The sequence below is a fragment of the Leptodactylus fuscus genome, chromosome 6, assembly GCF_031893055.1.
Source record: "Leptodactylus fuscus isolate aLepFus1 chromosome 6, aLepFus1.hap2, whole genome shotgun sequence".
Lineage (NCBI taxonomy): Eukaryota > Metazoa > Chordata > Amphibia > Anura > Leptodactylidae > Leptodactylus > Leptodactylus fuscus.
The window spans coordinates 22,579,666-22,602,024 of record NC_134270.1 but is presented as its reverse complement, the minus strand read 5'-3'; the positions used below and the strand labels follow the sequence as shown (position 1 = coordinate 22,602,024).

General features: G+C 46.3%; 1 protein-coding gene and 1 non-coding gene across 2 annotated transcripts in view; one reads left to right on the top strand and one right to left on the bottom strand.

Annotated features, from left to right (window-relative positions):
- Positions 1–10,050: 10,050 nt before the first annotated feature.
- TRNAS-AGA (transfer RNA serine (anticodon AGA)) lies at positions 10,051–10,132 on the bottom strand. Its single transcript has one exon. It is a non-coding gene; the product is annotated as a tRNA-Ser (tRNA).
- Positions 10,133–12,464: 2,332 nt separating this feature from the next.
- The window catches only part of BPTF (bromodomain PHD finger transcription factor), a 35,588-nt gene continuing 25,693 nt past the window's right edge, over positions 12,465–22,359 (top strand). Inside the window, exons 1-2 of the mRNA XM_075279532.1 lie at positions 12,465–13,123; positions 19,593–20,415. Coding sequence (XP_075135633.1) covers positions 12,679–13,123; positions 19,593–20,415 — 1,268 coding nt within the window. The 5' untranslated portion in view covers positions 12,465–12,678. The remainder of the gene's footprint in view (positions 13,124–19,592; positions 20,416–22,359) is intronic.

The following is a 22,359-nucleotide window of genomic DNA, read 5'->3' as shown; positions in this document are numbered from 1 at the left end:
GTTCCTGGCAAGGTACATAGTAGAGGTGCAGTGAACCCTTGTATATTTGTTTGACTAGGCTTTTGGAATTAATGGGGAGTCATGTGTGTTCTGTAACTGAAACATAAAAGTGGGCACATGGGTGTAGCCGGGTGGAATCCTTCCTGTCTCCAGGGGGCAGTGTGGCACAATAGTGTGTGTATATATCAATAAACACAGATTGTGCTGCTGTTAAAGTCCCCAACATTAGGAAATAGAGTGGTGGGAGTGGTCTGCGATAAGACCTGTCCGGGTACAATGCCCATCTTCTCCATTTGTCCTGCATGGAGGTAAATGGTGCTGAAATGTAATATCAAGGACTACCATGGCCTGGAGGGGTGCTATACCAGACAACTACAGACAAAACCACATAGTCCAGGCTACAATCCAGAAGAAGACAAAGCTTGTGCAATGCTTCCCAACCACAAATCCCTGGATCTGCGTATTATCTCCTGTAATGTTATTACACGCCATGCCTCGTCCGATAAATCAGCCATCACTATGTCTGGTGACATGCTGGAGTCTCACTGCTCTTACAGGAAAGAATCCTCATCTATGGAGCTGGCAAAACCTTTCCTCAGGATTGCGTACGCTACAGTAGCATAAATCACTGGATCACATGAACTGTGGTCGATTCAGGAAAGACTATTGTGTGGACATCAGCCATAGGCTGTGGCAATAAAGTGTGACTGACGAGGCTGAACTACAGACCTGATCCAGGGCGTCCGGCTACTCTGACAATGAAATGGGCTGGACATGGGTGGATCCAAGTCGTGGGACACAAAAGAAAACCTAAAATCCTCATTGCTGCACCTGGCTTGGTTAGCTTTAGATCTTGGTGGCCCTTGTCCCTTCCTGAAAACAGACTTAAAGGGTTTTCAGCCATCCCAATGTTTCCAGATTTATCCAGGTAAATTTTTAAAGAGGACCTTTCATGTCACCTGACTCTGGTGGGATTATATTCTGCTCGAAATCTGACAGTGGTAAATATCGGCACCAATACCTCTGTCTTGGGGCACATACCAGTAATGAATTTAGCGCACGGTCGGCTTTCTAGCAATATATAATACCACTGGTGTCGGAGGATCGGTCACCACTTCCAAGTCCAATTCTTTGCATCTGTTAATAGGTGTCGCTGTACTGATTCCAGGACTGTTGGAATTGTTTCCTCTCACCGTGCCTGAGTTATAGGTTTGGTGTCTCGTATGCTATTTAGGCTCTATAATGTCAAGTGGGCGGTGTCAGGCACGGGGAGGGATTCGGAGCTCCATTCAGTGTCAGAGCTCAGAATCACATCCCTTGTCTGCTCCTGTCTGACAACTCCCTCCTGATAGTGCAAAGCCCAAATCGCATATCAGGCACCAAAACTAGCAGCACTTATTAGGAAAGCTGGGGGCTAGAGAAGATATTCCAACTGTGCCAGAATCAGTGAAGGGGCACCTATAAAATGATATAAAGAGAAGGACTCCTGAAGATATTGAAAGGTTCTCTAAGGCTTTATCAGAAGATGGACTAGGAAGGGAGAAGATCTAATCTACATTAATAAAGGAGGATACTTCAGGGGTGAAGCTGGGATGAAACCTCAACCTGTGGTTGTCAGGCAGGAAACTGATGTAGGGTTCAGAAGCCAAGACGTCTTGAAATTCACCCCTTCCCTTGAGAGAGGGGTTACAACGAACAAGAAGGTTACTGAGGAAAAGGAACTTGGGGTCAACCTCCTCCAGAGGCTTCATAGGAGAACGTAAGCCCTTCTAGACGAAAGACAAGTCTGACTGAGGAATGGGATAGAAGACAGGCTTAGCTTTGAGGAACCCTTCAGAACCTTCTTGGCAAGGGGATCTTGAGATAAGGGCCTGCCAGAAAAGTAAGAATAGCTGAGGTGTTTGACCAGGCTGTCTGGAAGGAAACCTGGGGCACTGCCCTCAGATGGATTAGAGCACCAGGCGATGAAGATTTGCGCTTAGTAAAATGTCTTTTGGTTCAATCTGCTCTTGAATGAGAGTCTACAGGACAAGATGAGAGAACCCTCTGCACTGGGGGAAGTCTCCAGGAGCTCCCTCAAGTGACTTAGGAAAATCCATACCTGTTTGGCCATTATTGTACTCTGGGACTTTCACAATTTTCATCAATATCCCATTATAGAAAGTGGAGGGAAGATGCAGACCAACCCGATCCTCCATGGAAGGGACAGAACATCCACTGTCATGGGAGTATCCTACAGGATCTATCTCTGGCATCCCCCATCACCCCACCACAGGGATCTAATGAAAGATCTCTGAGCTTTGGGACCAGCCTTCCAAACATGACCTAGACCCAACTGGTTCTCAGCCACATTCAGAGATCCACAAATGGAAACGGCCTGACAGAGCTGATACTGAGCGTCTCCGTGGGATTGTAGTCATGTTGTCTTATCTTATCCTGACTACTATTGTGCTTTACATTATGAGTTCATCTAAAAGGGCTCACCCACCTACTATGGATTTAGCTGTAGGCCATAGCCATATCTCATTTCATATCTAGATACTCTGTACACCATCTATAGCTTACTCTAGGACCAAACTAGATGCACAGTCTCCCCAGCTCCAGACTAGATACATAGCCTACCCAGCTCCAGACTAGATAAATAGCCTCCCCAGCTCCAGACTAGATGCACAGTCTCCCCAGCTCCAGACTAGATGCACAGTCTCCCCAGCTCCGGACTAGATGCACAGTCTCCCCAGCTCCAGACTAGATGCACAGTCTCCTCAGCTCCAGACTAGATGCACAGTCTCTCCAGCTCCAGACTAGATACATAGCCTATCCAGCTCCAGACTAGATGCACAGTCTCCCCAGCTCCAGACTAGACACACAGTCTCTCCAGCTCCAGACTAGATGTACAGTCTCCCCAGCTCCAGACTAGATACATAGCCTATCCAGCTCCAGACTAGATGCACAGTCTCCCCAGCTCCAGACTAGACACACAGTCTCCCCAGCTCTAGACTAGATGTACAGTCTCCCCAGCTCCAGACTAGATGCACAGTCTCTCCAGCTCCAGACTAGATACATAGCCTATCCAGCTCCAGACTAGATACATAGCCTATCCAGCTCCAGACTAGATGCACAGTCTCCCCAGCTCCAGACTAGATGCACAGTCTCCCCAGCTCCAGACTAGACACACAGTCTCTCCAGCTCCAGACTAGATACATAGCCTATCCAGCTCCAGACTAGATACATAGCCTATCCAGCTCCAGACTAGATGCGTAGCCTACCCAGCTCCAGACTAGATACACAGCCTACCCAGCTCCAGACTAGATGCACAGTCTCCCCAGCTCCAGACTAGATGCATAGCCTCCCCAGCTCCAGACTGGATACACAGTCTCCCCAGCTCCAGACTAGATACATAGCCTACCCAGCTCCAGACTAGATAAATAGCCTCCCCAGCTCCAGACTAGATGCACAGTCTCCCCAGCTCCAGACTAGATACATAGCCTACCCAGCTCCAGACTAGATAAATAGCCTCCCCAGCTCCAGACTAGATGCACAGTCTCCCCAGCTCCAGACTAGATACATAGCCTACCCAGCTCCAGACTAGATGCACAGTCTCTCCAGCTCCAGACTAGATGCATAGCCTCCCCAGCTCCAGACTAGATACACAGTCTCCCCAGCTCCAGACTAGATGCACAGCCTCCCCAGCTCCAGACTAGATGCACAGTCTCCTCAGCTCCAGACTAGATGCACAGTCTCTCCAGCTCCAGACTAGATACATAGCCTATCCAGCTCCAGACTAGATGCACAGTCTCCCCAGCTCCAGACTACATGCACAGCCTTCCCAGCTCCAGACTAGATACACAGTCTCCCCAGCTCTAGACTAGATGCACAGTCTCCCCAGCTCCAGACTAGATGCACAGTCTCCCCAGCTCCGGACTAGATGCACAGTCTCCCCAGCTCCAGACTAGATGCACAGTCTCCTCAGCTCCAGACTAGATGCACAGTCTCTCCAGCTCCAGACTAGATACATAGCCTATCCAGCTCCAGACTAGATGCACAGTCTCCCCAGCTCCAGACTAGACACACAGTCTCTCCAGCTCCAGACTAGATGTACAGTCTCCCCAGCTCCAGACTAGATACATAGCCTATCCAGCTCCAGACTAGATGCACAGTCTCCCCAGCTCCAGACTAGACACACAGTCTCCCCAGCTCTAGACTAGATGTACAGTCTCCCCAGCTCCAGACTAGATGCACAGTCTCTCCAGCTCCAGACTAGATACATAGCCTATCCAGCTCCAGACTAGATACATAGCCTATCCAGCTCCAGACTAGATGCACAGTCTCCCCAGCTCCAGACTAGATGCACAGTCTCCCCAGCTCCAGACTAGACACACAGTCTCTCCAGCTCCAGACTAGATACATAGCCTATCCAGCTCCAGACTAGATACATAGCCTATCCAGCTCCAGACTAGATGCGTAGCCTACCCAGCTCCAGACTAGATACACAGCCTACCCAGCTCCAGACTAGATGCACAGTCTCCCCAGCTCCAGACTAGATGCATAGCCTCCCCAGCTCCAGACTGGATACACAGTCTCCCCAGCTCCAGACTAGATACATAGCCTACCCAGCTCCAGACTAGATAAATAGCCTCCCCAGCTCCAGACTAGATGCACAGTCTCCCCAGCTCCAGACTAGATACATAGCCTACCCAGCTCCAGACTAGATAAATAGCCTCCCCAGCTCCAGACTAGATGCACAGTCTCCCCAGCTCCAGACTAGATACATAGCCTACCCAGCTCCAGACTAGATGCACAGTCTCTCCAGCTCCAGACTAGATGCATAGCCTCCCCAGCTCCAGACTAGATACACAGTCTCCCCAGCTCCAGACTAGATGCACAGCCTCCCCAGCTCCAGACTAGATGCACAGTCTCCTCAGCTCCAGACTAGATGCACAGTCTCTCCAGCTCCAGACTAGATACATAGCCTATCCAGCTCCAGACTAGATGCACAGTCTCCCCAGCTCCAGACTACATGCACAGCCTTCCCAGCTCCAGACTAGATACACAGTCTCCCCAGCTCTAGACTAGATGCACAGTCTCCCCAGCTCTAGACTAGATGCACAGTCTCCCCAGCTCCAGACTAGATGCATAGCCTCCCCAGCTCCAGACTAGATACACAGTCTCCCCAGCTCCAGACTAGATACAGTCTCCCCAGCTCCAGACTAGATGCACAGTCTCCCCAGCTCCAGACTAGATGCACAGTCTCCCCAGCTCCAGACTAGATACATAGCCTACCCAGCTCCAGACTAGATAAATAGCCTCCCCAGCTCCAGACTAGATGCACAGCCTCCCCAGCTCCAGACTAGATACACAGTCTCCCCAGCTCCAGACTAGATACACAGTCTCCCCAGCTCCAGACTAGATGCACAGCCTCCCCAGCTCCAGTCTAGATGCACAGTCTCCCCAGCTCCAGACTAGATGCACAGTCTCCTCAGCTCCAGACTAGATGCACAGTCTCTCCAGCTCCAGACTAGATACATAGCCTATCCAGCTCCAGACTAGATACATAGCCTATCCAGCTCCAGACTAGATGCGTAGCCTACCCAGCTCCAGACTAGATACACAGCCTACCCAGCTCCAGACTAGATGCACAGTCTCCCCAGCTCCAGACTAGATGCATAGCCTCCCCAGCTCCAGACTAGATACACAGTCTCCCCAGCTCCAGACTAGATGCACAGTCTCCCCAGCTCCAGACTAGATACATAGCCTCCCCAGCTCCAGACTAGATAAATAGCCTCCCCAGCTCCAGACTAGATGCACAGTCTCCCCAGCTCCAGACTAGATACATAGCCTACCCAGCTCCAGACTAGATGCACAGTCTCTCCAGCTCCAGACTAGATGCATAGCCTCCCCAGCTCCAGACTAGATACACAGTCTCCCCAGCTCCAGACTAGATACACAGTCTCCCCAGCTCCAGACTAGATGCACAGCCTCCCCAGCTCCAGTCTAGATGCACAGTCTCCCCAGCTCCAGACTAGATGCACAGTCTCCTCAGCTCCAGACTAGATGCACAGTCTCTCCAGCTCCAGACTAGATACATAGCCTATCCAGCTCCAGACTAGATGCATAGTCTCCCCAGCTCCAGACTAGACACACAGTCTCTCCAGCTCCAGACTAGATACATAGCCTATCCAGCTCCAGACTAGATGCATAGCCTATCCAGCTCCAGACTAGATGCACAGTCTCCCCAGCTCCAGACTAGACACACAGTCTCTCCAGCTCCAGACAAGATACATAGCCTATCCAGCTCCAGACTAGATACATAGCCTATCCAGCTCCAGACTAGATGCGTAGCCTACCCAGCTCCAGACTAGATACACAGCCTACCCAGCTCCAGACTAGATGCACAGTCTCCCCAGCTCCAGACTACATGCATAGTCTCCCCAGCTCCAGACTAGATGCATAGCCTCCCCAGCTCCAGACTAGATACACAGTCTCCCCAGCTCCAGACTAGATACACAGTCTCCCCAGCTCCAGACTAGATGCACAGTCTCCCCAGCTCCAGACTAGATACACAGTCACCCCAGCTCCAGACTAGATACACAGTCACCCCAGCTCCAGACTAGACACACAGTCTCCCCAGCTCCAGCCTAGACGCACAGTCTCCCCAGCTCCAGACTACATGCACAGCCTTCCCAGCTCCAGACTAGATACACAGTCTCCCCAGCTCCAGACTAGACACACAGTCTCTCCAGCTCCAGACTAGATACATAGCCTATCCAGCTCCAGACTAGATACATAGCCTATCCAGCTCCAGACTAGATGCGTAGCCTACCCAGCTCCAGACTAGATACACAGCCTACCCAGCTCCAGACTAGATGCACAGTCTCCCCAGCTCCAGACTAGATGCATAGTCTCCCCAGCTCCAGACTAGATGCATAGCCTCCCCAGCTCCAGACTAGATACACAGTCTCCCCAGCTCCAGACTAGATACACAGTCTCCCCAGCTCCAGACTAGATGCACAGTCTCCCCAGCTCCAGACTAGATGCACAGTCTCCCCAGCTCCAGACTAGATACACAGTCACCCCAGCTCCAGACTAGATACACAGTCACCCCAGCTCCAGACTAGACACACAGTCTCCCCAGCTCCAGCCTAGACGCACAGTCTCCCCAGCTCCAGACTACATGCACAGCCTTCCCAGCTCCAGACTAGATACATAGCCTATCCAGCTCCAGACTAGATGCACAATCTCCCCAGCTCCAGACTAGATACATAGCCTATCCAGCTCCAGACTAGATGCACAATCTCCCCAGCTCCAGACTAGACACACAGTCTCTCCAGCTCCAGACTAGATACATAGCCTATCCAGCTCCAGACTAGATACATAGCCTATCCAGCTCCAGACTAGATGCATAGCCTACCCAGCTCCAGACTAGATGCATAGCCTACCCAGCTCCAGACTAGATACACAGCCTACCCAGCTCCAGACTAGATGCACAGTCTCCCCAGCTCCAGACTAGATACATAGCCTACCCAGCTCCAGACTAGATGCACAGTCTCTCCAGCTCCAGACTAGATGCATAGCCTCCCCAGCTCCAGACTAGATACACAGTCTCCCCAGCTCCAGACTAGATGCACAGTCTCCCCAGCTCCAGACTAGATGCACAGTCTCCCCAGCTCCAGTCTAGATGCACAGTCTCCCCAGCTCCAGTCTAGATGCACAGTCTCCCCAGCTCCAGACTAGACGCACAGTCTCTCCAGCTCCAGACTAGATACATAGCCTATCCAGCTCCAGACTAGATGCGTAGCCTACCCAGCTCCAGACTAGATGTACAGTCTCCCCAGCTCCAGACTAGATGTACAGTCTCCCCAGCTCCAGACTAGACACACAGTCTCTCCAGCTCCAGACTAGATGCACAGTCTCCCCAGCTCCAGACTAGATGCACAGTCTCCCCAGCTCCAGACTACACTCACCGGCCACTTTATTAGGTACACCATGCTAGTAACGGGTTGGACCCCCTTTTGCCTTCAGAACTGCCTCAATTCTTCGTGGCATAGATTCAACAAGGTGCTGGAAGCATTCCTCAGAGATTTTGGTCCATATTGACATGATGGCATCACACAGTTGCCGCAGATTTGTCGGCGGCACATCCATGATGCGAATCTCCTGTTCCACCACATCCCAAAGATGCTCTATTGGATTGAGATCTGGTGACTGTGGAGGCCATTGGAGTACAGTGAACTCATTGTCATGTTCAAGAAACCAGTCTGAGATGATTCCAGCTTTATGACATGGCGCATTATCCTGCTGAAAGTAGCCATCAGATGTTGGGTACATTGTGGTCATAAAGGGATGGACATGGTCAGCAACAATACTCAGGTAGGCTTTGGCGTTGCAACGATGCTCAATTGGTACCAAGGGGCCCAAAGAGTGCCAAGAAAATATTCCCCACACCATGACACCACCACCACCAGCCTGAACCGTTGATACAAGGCAGGATGGATCCATGCTTTCATGTTGTTGACGCCAAATTCTGACCCTACCATCCGAATGTCGCAGCAGAAATCGAGACTCATCAGACCAGGCAACGTTTTTCCAATCTTCAATTGTCCAATTTCGATGAGCTTGTGCAAATTGTAGCCTCAGTTTCCTGTTCTTAGCTGAAAGGAGTGGCACCCGGTGTGGTCTTCTGCTGCTGTAGCCCATCTGCCTCAAAGTTCGACGTACTGTGCGGCGTTCAGAGATGCTCTTCTGGCTACCTTGGTTGTAACGGGTGGCTATTTGAGTCACTGTTGCCTTTCTATCAGCTTGAACCAGTCTGGCCATTCTCCTCTGACCTCTGGCATCAACAACGCATTTCCGCCCACAGAACTGCCGCTCACTGGATGTTTTTTCTTTTTCGGACCATTCTCTGTAAACCCTAGAGATGGTTGTGCGTGAAAATCCCAGTAGATCAGCAGTTTCTGAAATACTCAGACCAGCCCTTCTGGCACCAACAACCATGCCACGTTCAAAGGCACTCAAATCACCTTTCTTCCCCATACTGATGCTCGGTTTGAACTGCAGGAGATTGTCTTGACCATGTCTACATGCCTAAATGCACTGAGTTGCTGCCATGTGATTGGCTGATTAGAAATTAAGTGTCAACGAGCAGTTGGACAGGTGTACCTAATAAAGTGGCCGGTGAGTGTAGATGCGTAGCCTACCCAGCTCCAGACTAGATGTACAGTCTCCCCAGCTCCAGACTAGATGTACAGTCTCCCCAGCTCCAGACTAGACACACAGTCTCCCCAGCTCCAGACTAGATGTACAGTCTCCCCAGCTCCAGACTAGACACACAGTCTCCCCAGCTCCAGACTAGATGTACAGTCTCCCCAGCTCCAGACTAGACACACAGTCTCCCCAGCTCCAGACTAGATGTACAGTCTCCCCAGCTCCAGACTAGACACACAGTCTCCCCAGCTCCAGACTAGATGTACAGTCTCCCCAGCTCCAGACTAGATGTACAGTCTCCCCAGCTCCAGACTAGATGTACAGTCTCCCCAGCTCCAGACTAGATGTACAGTCTCCCCAGCTCCAGACTAGATGCACAGCCTCCCCAGCTCCAGACTAAACATATATTGAGACTCGGAGCTCCCCAGTAAATATCAGGATGACACTCAGCACCAGCTCTTGAAGGTCCTGGAGGGCTGCAAAGGCTCGGGCTGTCCGGCACTGTTCTCCCCATGTAATCTTGCGTGCAATTCTCAGCCCTTACCAGCAGATGTCACTATTATCTCATTTTCTTCTATAACAGTATACTATAACATTGTAATAAACAGCAGAGACCTGAGCAGGTGTCAGCCAGCTCTAATATCATCCATGTACAATAGCAGGTTATCACAGGTGAGCAGTCTATTATCAGCCACCATAACAATATACCCACATGTCCGGGGTCCACAGTTATCCCAAACTGGCACATTAGGAGTTAACATGTAGGCTATAACACTACAATGAGGGCAGTCACAGGGTATCATGTGCCGGGCAGAGGGCGCCAGGAATTATGGGCACGGGAAAAAGGTTCGTAGTCGGCAGGATTCGAACCTGCGCGGGGAGACCCCAATGGATTTCTAGTCCATCGCCTTAACCACTCGGCCACGACTACAGCACGAGAACTACCAGTAATGTGCAGGCTGTAAGGGAGGTGGCAGCACTGAGCTATACACCGCCTCTCCTGAAGACATCACCTACAGCGATTATTTATACCAGTCACAGGGAGTAATACAGGAAGGGTTAATAAACAACTCCGTCCGATCGTATTATTACATGTCTGTCTGTCTGTGTAGGTCAGGTCATTACACTGCATGTATTATATGGAATATCTGAGACCCTCTCTCACTATTACACTGGATATACCGTATTATATGTGATATCTGAGATCTCCTCTCATTATTACACTGGATATATTATACAGCATATTTGGGATCTCCCCTGATTATTACATTGGCTATATTATATAGAATATTTGGTCCCCTTTTATTATTACGCTGGATACATTATACAGAATATCTGGGGTCCTCCTGATTATTACATGGGATATACAGAATATTTGGATTATTACATTGGATATAGTATACACAATTGTTGGGGTCCCCCTTTATTATTACTCTGGATATATTATACAGAATATTTGGAATCCTCTCTCATTATTTCACTGGATATATTACACAGAATATTTGGGGCTCCACTGATTATTACACTAGATTTGGGATCCCCTCTAATTGCACTAAATTTTTGGGGTTCCCTCTAGTATTACACTAATGTTTTGGAACCCCAATTAGTATTAGCCCCTCCCCCAGATAATTACACTGGTTATTGGAGTCCCTTCTCATTATTACACTGATTTTGAGCCGCCCCATTCCCCCAAATTATTACACTGGTTATTAGGGTTCTCTCTGACTATTATACTGGTTTTTGGGGCCCTTTATGACATTGGTTATTGGGGTCCCCCAGATTACTACACTGATTTTTTAGGCCCCCTATGATTATCACATTGGTTATTGGGGCTCCTTTATTATACCAGATTTTTGAGATCCCATTATTTGAATATTACACATGCGATTAATTCTCCATGATATTACACGTTATTGGAGTCCTGCTGATTAATATATTGGTCTTTGCGACCCCTTGATTATTACACAGGTTATTGGAAACCCCTTATTCTATCAGATTCTTGGGGTCCCCCTGATTATTAAACAGGTTATTGGGGAACCCCTTGATTATTCTATTAGATTCTTGGGGTTCCCCTGGTTATTACACAAGTTATTGGGGAACCCCTTGATTATTCTATGGGATTCTTGGGGTTCCCCTGGTTGTTACACAGGTTATTGATTATTCTATCAGATTCTTGGGGTCCCCCTGATTATTACACAGGTTATTGGGGAACCCCTTGATCTTTCTATCAGATGCTTGGGGTTCCCCTGGTTATTACACAGGTTATTGATTATTCTATAAGATTCTTGGGGTTCCCCTGGTTATTACACAGGTTATTGATCTTTCTATCAGATTATTACACAGGTTATTGGGGAACCCCTTGATTATTCTATTAGATTCTTGGGGTTCCCCTGGTTATTACACAAGTTATTGGGGAACCCCTTGATTATTCTATGAGATTCTTGGGGTTCCCCTGGTTGTTACACAGGTTATTGATTATTCTATCAGATTCTTGGGGTCCCCCTGATTATTACACAGGTTATTGGGGAACCCCTTGATCTTTCTATCAGATGCTTGGGGTTCCCCTGGTTATTACACAGGTTATTGATTATTCTATAAGATTCTTGGGGTTCCCCTGGTTATTACACAGGTTATTGATCTTTCTATCAGATTATTGGGGTCCCCCTGATTATTACACAGGTTATTGGGGAACCCCTTGATTATTCTATCAGATTATTGGGGTCCCCCTGATTATTACACAGGTTATTGGGGAACCCCTTGATTATTCTATCAGATTCTTGGGGTTCCCCCGGTTATTATACAGGTTATTGATTTTTCTATCAGATTCTTGGGGTCCCCCTGATTATTAAACAGGTTATTGGGGAACCCCTTGATCTATCAGACTCTTGGGGTTCCCCTGTTATTACACAGGTTATTGGGGAACCCCTTGATTATTCTATCAGATTCTTGGGGTCCCCCTGGTTATTACACAGGTTATTGGGGAACCTCTTGATTATTCTATGAGATTCTCGGGGTCCCCCTGGTTATTACACAGGTTATTGGGGAACCTCTTGATTATTCTATGAGACTCTCGGGGTTCCCCTGGTTAGTACACAGGTTATTGGGGAACCTCTTGATTATTCTATGAGATTCTCGGGGTCCCCCTGGTTATTACACAGGTTATTGGGGTTCCCCTGGCTATTACACTGTTGAGCACAGGCAGCGCTGTAGTTCCCGAGGTTCCGCCGCCAGGAGGAGCTGTCCGCAGCTTTCCCGCCGTCACGTGACTCCGGCCTGGCTCTTCCAGTTGAGGGAGAGGGTAAGATGGCGGCCGCGGCGGATACGGAGCCAGGCACCGCCACCTGTGACTGAACGTACCGTGTCTGCCGGCCCGGGCACCACCCCCTCTCTCCGGGACCCTACCGCCACCAGTGCCCGCTCCCCGGCTTCCCCTTTTTGTTCGCCCGCCAGAATCTTCTCCGCTCCAGAGGCCTCAGCATGAGGGGGCGGCGGGGCAGGCCGCCTAAGACCCCAGCTCTGCCGCCCGCCGACACCTCCCCGGGCCCCACGGCCGGACTTCGCTCCAGACTTCGGGGCATCAGCAGCCGCGGTCGCTGGGCACTGCACGGAGACACCAGCAGTTCCCCGCCTCCCCGGGGGCGCCGGAGGAGAGGAGGGCAGGGCGGCCGGGGCAGGAGAGGCCGAGGAGGCAGGCCAGGAGCAGGCCGGACCCCCAGCAAGGTGGTCTACGACGACCACGAGAGCGACGACGACGAGGAGCCCGACGAGCGACGGGACGAGGAAGACATAGAAGAGGTCGACGATATCGATGACGACGACTACCGACAAGACCTGGACGAGGAGATCGACGACGATGATGACGCCAGTTACTGCACGGACAGCAGCTTCAGGAGCCACAGCACGTACAGCAGCAGCACCCCGGGTGAGCGCCACCTACAGGCCGGGACACTGAGGGCAGGGGGAGAGCAGCACTGGGCTCAGAGGGTGGAGAGCGCCCCCAGCGGCCGGGGACGGAACTGCAGCCATTACCAGGAGAATAAAAATAATAATATTACATCCCCCTCACCTGAATAATAATATTACAGCCCCCTCACCCAAATAATAATATTACAGCCCCCTCACCCAAATAATAATATTACAGCCCCCTCACCCAAATAATAATATTACAGCCCCCTCACCCAAATAATAATATTACAGCCCCCTCACCCAAATAATAATATTACAGCCCCCTCACCCAAATAATAATATTACAGCCCCCTCACCCAAATAATAATATTACAGCCCCCTCACCCGAATAATAATAATATTACAGCCCCCTCACCCAAATAATAATAATATTACAGCCCCCTCACCCAAATAATAATAATAATAATATTACAGCCCCCTCACCTAAATAATAATAATAATATTACATCCCCCTCACCTGAATAATAATATTACAGCCCCCTCACCCGAATGATAATAATATTACAGCCCCCTCACCCAAATAATAATATTACAGCCCCCTCACCCGAATAATAATAATATTACAGCCCCCTCACCCAAATAATAATAATATTACAGCCCCCTCACCCAAATAATAATAATAATAATATTACAGCCCCCTCACCTAAATAATAATAATAATATTACAGCCCCCTCACCTAAATTATAATAATAATATTACAGCCCCCTCACCCGAATAATAATATTACAGCCCCCTCACCCGAATGATAATAATATTACAGCCCCCTCACCCAAATAATAATAATAATAATATTACAGCCCCCTCACCTAAATAATAATAATAATATTACATCCCCCTCACCTGAATAATAATATTACAGCCCCCTCACCCGAATGATAATAATATTACAGCCCCCTCACCCAAATAATAATATTACAGCCCCCTCACCCGAATAATAATAATATTACAGCCCCCTCACCCAAATAATAATAATAATAATATTACAGCCCCCTCACCTAAATAATAATAATAATATTACAGCCCCCTCACCTAAATTATAATAATAATATTACAGCCCCCTCACCCGAATAATAATAATAATATTACAGCCCCCCTCACGTAAATAATACTAATAATATTACGTCCCCCTCACCCAAATACTAATATTATTACATCCCTCTCACCCAAATAATAATAATATTACAGCCCCCTCACCTGAATAATAATAATATTACAGCCCCCTCACCCGAATAATAATAATATTACAGCCCCCTCACCCGAATAATAATAATATTACAGCCCCCTCACCCGAATAATAATAATAATATTACAGCCCCCTCACCTGAATAATAATAATAATATTACAGCCCCCTCACCCGAATAATAATATTACATCCCCCTCACCCGAATAATAATAATATTACAGCCCCCTCACCTAAATAATAATAATAATATTACAGCCCCCTCACCTGAATAATAATAATAATAATAATAATAATATTACAGCCCCCTCACCTGAATAATAATAATATTACAGCCCCCTCACCCGAATAATAATAATAATATTACAGCCCCCTCACCTGAATAATAATAATAATATTACAGCCCCCTCACCCGAATAATAATATTACATCCCCCTCACCCGAATAATAATAATATTACAGCCCCCTCACCTAAATAATACTAATAATATTACAGCCCCCTCACCTAAATAATAATAATAATATTACAGCCCCCTCACCTGAATAATAATAATAATAATAATACAGCCCCCTCACCTGAATAATAATAATAATAATAATACAGCCCCCTCACCTGAATAATAATATTACAGCTAATATTACAGCCCCCCTCACCCAAATAATAATAATATTACAGCCCCCTCACCCGAATAATAATAATATTACAGCCCCCTCACCCGAATAATAATAATATTACAGCCCCCTCACCTGAATAATAATATTACAGCCCCCTCACCCGAATAATAATAATATTACAGCCCCCTCACCCGAATAATAATAATATTACAGCCCCCTCACCCGAATAATAATAATAATATTACAGCCCCCTCACATAAATAATAATAATATTACAGCCCCTTCACCTGAATAATAATAATATTACAGCCCCCTCACCTGAATAATAATAATATTACAGCCCCCTCACCCGAATAATAATAATATTACAGCCCCCTCACCCGAATAATAATATTACAGCCCCCTCACCCGAATAATAATAATAATATTACAGCCCCCTCACCCGAATAATAATAATAATATTACAGCCCCCTCACATAAATAATAATAATATTACAGCCCCCTCACATAAATAATAATAATATTACAGCCCCTTGACCTGAATAATAATAATATTACAGCCCCCTCACCTGAATAATAATAATATTACAGCCCCCTCACCCGAATAATAATAATATTACAGCCCCCTCACCCGAATAATAATAATATTACAGCCCCCCTCACGTAAATAATACTAATATTACATCCCCTCACCCAAATAATAATAATATTACAGCCCCCTCACCTAAATAATACTAATAATATTACAGCCCCCTCACCTAAATAATACTAATAATATTACAGCCCCCTCACCTAAATAATAATAATAATAATATTACAGCCCCTTCACCTGAATAATAATAATATTACAGCCCCCTCACCTGAATAATAATATTACAGCCCCCTCACCTGAATAATAATAATATTACAGCCCCCTCACCTGAATAATAATAATATTACAGCCCCCTCACCTGAATAATAATAATATTACAGCCCCCTCACCCGAATAATAATAATAATATTACAGCCCCCCTCACGTAAATAATAATAATAATATTACAGCCCCCTCACCTGAATAATAATATTACAGCCCCCTAACCTGAATAATAATAATATTACAGCCCCCTCACCCGAATAATAATAATAATATTACAGCCCCCCTCACGTAAATAATACTAATAATATTACATCCCCCTCACCCAAATAATAATAATATTACAGCCCCCTCACCTGAATAATAATAATATTACAGCCCCCTCACCCGAATAATAATATTACATCCCCCTCACCTGAATAATAATAATATTACAGCCCCCTCACCTAAATAATACTAATAATATTACAGCCCCCTCACCTAAATAATAATAATATTACAGCCCCCTCACCTGAATAATAATAATAATAATAATAATAATATTACAGCCCCCTCACCTGAATAATAATAATAATAATATTACAGCCCCCCTCACCCAAATAATAATAATAATATTACAGCCCCCTCACCCAAATAATAATAATAATATTACAGCCCCCTCACCCAAATAATAATATTACAGCCCCCTCACCTGAATAATAATATTACAGCCCCCTCACCCGAATAATAATAATATTACAGCCCCCTCACCCGAATAATAATATTACATCCCCCTCACCCAAATAATAATAATAATATTTCAGCCCCCTCACATAAATAATAATAATAATAATATTACAGCCCCTTCACCTGAATAATAATATTACAGCCCCCTCACCTGAATAATAATAATATTACAGCCCCCTCACCTGAATAATAATAATATTACAGCCCCCTCACCTGAATAATAATAATATTACAGCCCCCTCACCCGAATAATAATAATAATAATAATATTACAGCCCCCCTCACGTAAATAATACTAATAATATTACATCCCCCTCACCCAAATAATAATAATATTACAGCCCCCTCACCTGAATAATAATAATATTACATCCCCCTCACCCGAATAATAATATTACATCCCCCTCACCCGAATAATAATAATATTACAGCCCCCTCACCTAAATAATACTAATAATATTACAGCCCCCTCACCTAAATAATAATAATAATATTACAGCCCCTTGACCTGAATAATAATAATATTACAGCCCCCTCACCTGAATAATAATATTACAGCCCCCTCACCTGAATAATAATAATATTACAGCCCCCTCACCCGAATAATAATAATAATAATAATAATATTACAGCCCCCCTCACGTAAATAATACTAATAATATTACATCCCCCTCACCCAAATAATAATAATATTACAGCCCCCTCACCTGAATAATATTACAGCCCCCTCACCCGAATAATAATAATATTACAGCCCCCTCACCCGAATAATAATAATATTACAGCCCCCTCACCCGAATAATAATAATATTACAGCCCCCTCACCCGAATAATAATAATATTACAGCCCCCTCACCCGAATAATAATAATAATATTACAGCCCCCTCACCCGAATAATAATAATAATATTACAGCCCCCTCACCCGAATAATAATAATATTACAGCCCCCTCACCCGAATAATAATAATATTACAGCCCCCTCACCCGAATAATAATAATATTACAGCCCCCTCACCCGAATAATAATAATATTACAGCCCCCTCACCCGAATAATAATAATATTACATCCCCCTCACCCGAATAATAATAATATTACAGCCCCCTCACCTAAATAATAATAATAATATTACAGCCCCCTCACCCGAATAATAATAATATTACAGACCCCTCACCTAAATAATACTAATAATATTACAGCCCCCTCACCTGAATAATAATATTACAGCCCCCTCACCTGAATAATAATAATATTACAGCCCCCTCACCTGAATAATAATAATATTACAGCCCCCTCACCCGAATAATAATAATAATATTACAGCCCCCTCACCCGAATAATAATATTACAGCCCCCTCACCTGAATAATAATATTACAGCCCGCTCACCTGAATAATGATAATAATATTACAGCCCCCTCACCTGAATAATAATAATATTACAGCCCCTCACCCAAATAATATTACATCCCCCTCACCCGAGTAATAATAATATTACAGCCCCCTCACCTGAATAATAATAATAATATTACAGCCCCCTCACCTAAATAATAATAATAATATTACAGCCCCCTCACCCGAATAATAATAATAATAATAATAATAATATTACAGCCCCCTCACCCAAATAATAATAATAATATTACAGCCCCCTCACCTTGAGGATGAGAATAATAATATTCTTAACAATATTGTTGCTCTGCATGCTCTGCTGTCATATTGCCTGGTGGGCCTGGCCCCCTCCTCATATCATTAGTGTGTACAGGTCACTCACCAGTCACCATTACTGGCCGCCCGTGAGTGCCCTGTGAGTGGAGTGGGGGTGCACGTGTGTGGCTACTCCTCCATTCACTTCTATGGGACTGAGAGAGATTGCTACCTTGTAGGTACATCCTGAAGAACAGTTGTGCTCCTGCCTGCACTGATACACTGTAACAAACCCCCACCTCTGTGAACAGGACAGGGCAGCCACTTAGTGCTCTTGGCCTGCAACAAATAATTTCCTTGATTCCCCTGAACACAGGATACACCTTGCTGAGCATGTTCCCCTCCCTGGCGCTGGTGGTATATGGTTGGGGTGATTGCCTCATCCTCCTCCCCCACTGTATACCAGGCCTTGTGTATACCAGATCACCTCCCGCACTGTATACCAGGCCTCCTCCCGCACTGTATACCAGGCCTTGTGTATACTAGACCTCCTTCCGCACTGTATACCAGGCCTTGTGCTCAGCCGTATTCACACCTCATGGCCGGACTGTGCTGTGAGATGTTATATAAATTCTAAGCAGTAAAGGGGGCAGTTTATAAGAGGAGCTCTGGTTTCACCAGGATGGTGTGTGTGGGGGGTCGACCTCTGGTGCCCCCACTATGCCACTATGGAGATTGGTCTATAATCCTGCAGGGCGCCCTCAACAAGACAGACTTTTGCATCTGAACTTGTGTCATTCTGCTCCGAGGGGAATGTTGGATTTTAGGAAGGCTGCAAAAGGTGAAACTGCAGATCCCCAGATGCTGAGTACAGCGCCCCCAAGCTGATGTAGAGGTTAGGGTCTTACAGGAGTCTACATATCAGGAATGGTTCTGGTGCTGGTCCAGTGACATCTTTGACATTTCCTCTTATTTTCTATACAGATCAGTCTTTTCCTCCTCCCTGTATCTTCATCATCTTCCTCCTCCCTCTCTTCTTTATTTTCTTCCTTCCTGTCTCTCTCTTCTTTTCTCGCCTCTTTCTTTATTTCTTCTCTGTCCTTTTCCTTCCTTTCCCGCATCTTTCCCCTTCCTCTACTTTCCATAACCATGTAGTAATCATATAACATAGCATTGCTTGGACACACTCCGTGGCCTAAGCCCCTCTTGATTCTGGATTTTTCATTGCTTATTAGCCAGACAGGGGTTAATTCTGCAGTTTATTAATAATTAGGTGTAATGAGCCTTTAAGCAGTGCTATGCTGCAGGTGACCACCATGGGTGAGTGCCATAAACCCCATAGGGCTCCAGGCCAGCCAATACCATAAATCTTCTGATCTTTATTTCTTTGTTGTTTTAACAGGAAGGAGAAAACCCCGCGTTCACCGTCCTCGCTCCCCCATCTTTGAGGAGAAGGATGTCCCTATGCTGGAGTTTCCTAAGTCCTCTGAGGACTTGCTGCTGCCGAGCGAGCACTTGCTGAACGTCATTGCCATCTATGAGGTGCTAAGGACCTTTGGTACAGTGCTCCGACTCTCTCCATTTCGCTTTGAGGACTTTTGCACCGCCCTAGTCAGTCAGGAGCAGTGCACCCTAATGGCCGAAACTCACATTGCTCTCCTGAAAGCTGTTCTCCGAGAGGAGGACACCTCCAATACTACCTTTGGACCAGCCGACCTAAAGGACAGCGTCAATTCTACCTTGTACTTCATAGATGGTATGACATGGCCGGAGGTCCTCCGCGTCTACTGCGAGAGTGACAAGGAATACCACCATGTGCTTCCCTACCAGGAGATGGATGATTACCCCTATGGACCCATTGAGAACAAAGTGCAGGTTCTGCTCTTCTTGGTGGATCAGTTTCTAACCACCAACATGGCCCGCGAGGAGTTAATGTCTGAAGGAGTGATTCAGTACGACGACCACTGCCGCGTGTGTCATAAACTGGGGGACTTGCTGTGCTGTGAGACGTGTTCAGCCGTCTACCACTTGGAGTGCGTCAAACCGCCTCTGGAAGAGGTCCCGGAGGATGAATGGCAGTGCGAGGTTTGTGTGGCCCACAAGGTATCTGGCGTTAGTGACTGCATTGCTGAAATCCAAAAAAACAAGCCGTACATAAGGCATGAGCCCATCGGATACGACCGGCACCGGAGGAAGTACTGGTTCCTCAACAGAAGGATCATCATGTAAGTGGAAAAGAGGGGACAAGTGTTCAGTACCATAGAAAATCAAGACCTCTGCTTCCTCTCAGTGAATGGACACATCTACTATGATTGTATCAAAGCCAACAGAGTGGAGTCTTGGCATCTGGTTGTGTCTATTCACTGACAGCAACGTGTCAGAGTCAGAAAACCTGCACATGCCTGAGGCTTTGCTGCAATTGCATCTAAGGTTTGATTCACATCTGCGCATGGGTTTACGTTGGGGAAGGACCCCTAAAAGCGGGTTGCTTTAGGAAACCCACAGATCCCACAGACTATAATGGGGTCCGTGTGGTTTCCACTCTGTTTGCAGCACTTTTCTCTCTGCATTTTTCCTGGAACGCAGATGTGAATCGAGCATAACCTATATAATCCTGTCAGTGCTGCAGACTGATACATGGGAAGAAATCTACAGCTGTGAGGAATAGGAATACAGCCAATGCTGCTCAGATGTCACACTTAGGCCCTGTTCACATCTGCGTTCTGCAAATCCGTTCGAAATCAGTATTTGAAATCTTCAAAAACTGATTTCGAACTGTCCGGATTAAAGCCCATTGATTTCAATAGGTTTTAAAAGTAATCCGCTTGTATCAGATAGTGCCGTTTCCATCTGGTTTCAGCTTTTTTTCGTGTGGGGAGAAAAGTAAAACTTGCAGGACTTTATCTCCTACGGAAAATAAGGATTCCAGATTTTCCAACATTGAGGTCTATGGAAAACTAATCACATACTAATAGCAATCAGTTTGTGTCCATTCTGCAATCAGTTTCTCTCTCTGCCCATGCTCAGCAGAAGGGGGAGAAAGAAAAGACATGGATTGGTCACAAACTGAGGGCAGGTTCACACCTGCGCCCGTCTCCGCTTTAGGCAATCCGGCGGGTTTTCGTTTTCTGCCCGAGAAACTGGTCAGGGGGCGGAGTCCCGACAGTCAATTTTCAAACCCATTAACTTGTCTTGTGCTTCTCTGCAGCGAAACCGTTTTTTTTAACCAGAAACAAAGTCGGACATGCAGGACTTTGTGTCCAGTAAAAAAAAAAAAAAAATGGTTTCGCTGCGGACAGGAAGAAGACGCTCACGGACGGACACTTTGCAAACCTGTTCAAGTGAATGGGTTTCAAAACTGACTGCCGGGTTTCCGTCCCCTGGCCAGTTTCTTGGGACAGAAGACGGAAACCCACCAGATTGCCTAAAGCGGAGACGGGCGCAGGTGTGAACCCTCCCTGACACAAATGGTCAGTTTTTTTTTATTTTAATGAAACCCATTGACTAATGCAACGTTCACACTTGCACCGCTGTCCGCCCTTTGGGTTTCTGCCTAAAATCCCTGGAAAAACTTCCATAGGAACGGATTGCCGGCGGTCAGTTTAAAAGCCCATTAATTTAAAAGGGTTTTTAAAGCAAACCGCCAGTGTCCATATGCGGCCTCTCTGTTGTGAAAACGTTTTTTTTGCATGGACACAAAATCCCCCCCCCTGCTGCCAGAGTCTGGAAGTGCTGGACTATTGGGTAATGCCCTGTTGGTCCCGGTGCCCTCATAACCCACATTAGTAGTCCTACTAACCTGCAGCACCTTGTATACCTCTGACACATTACCCTCATCATACATTGCAGTAACATAACCGGACTGGAGAGATTTTTATGTCTGCTGCTTATCTTTCAAGGGATTGTATAACTTGACACACTGTAACAAATGCCCAACTGTGGGAACAAAACATGGGCAGGACGGGTTTATATCCTTGGCATGTAAATAATGATGATGGTGAGAATAAAGAGGTTCTCCAGAGACTCTTTAAAGGGATCCAATAGTTGGATTCCCATTTTGTTCTCCTTAACAGGTAGGAATAGCCTTAAGAAAGTCTATTCTTCTCCTACCTTTAGATGTCTTCTCCGCGCCGCCGTTCGGAAGAAATCCCGTTTTTCTTCTGTGTGCA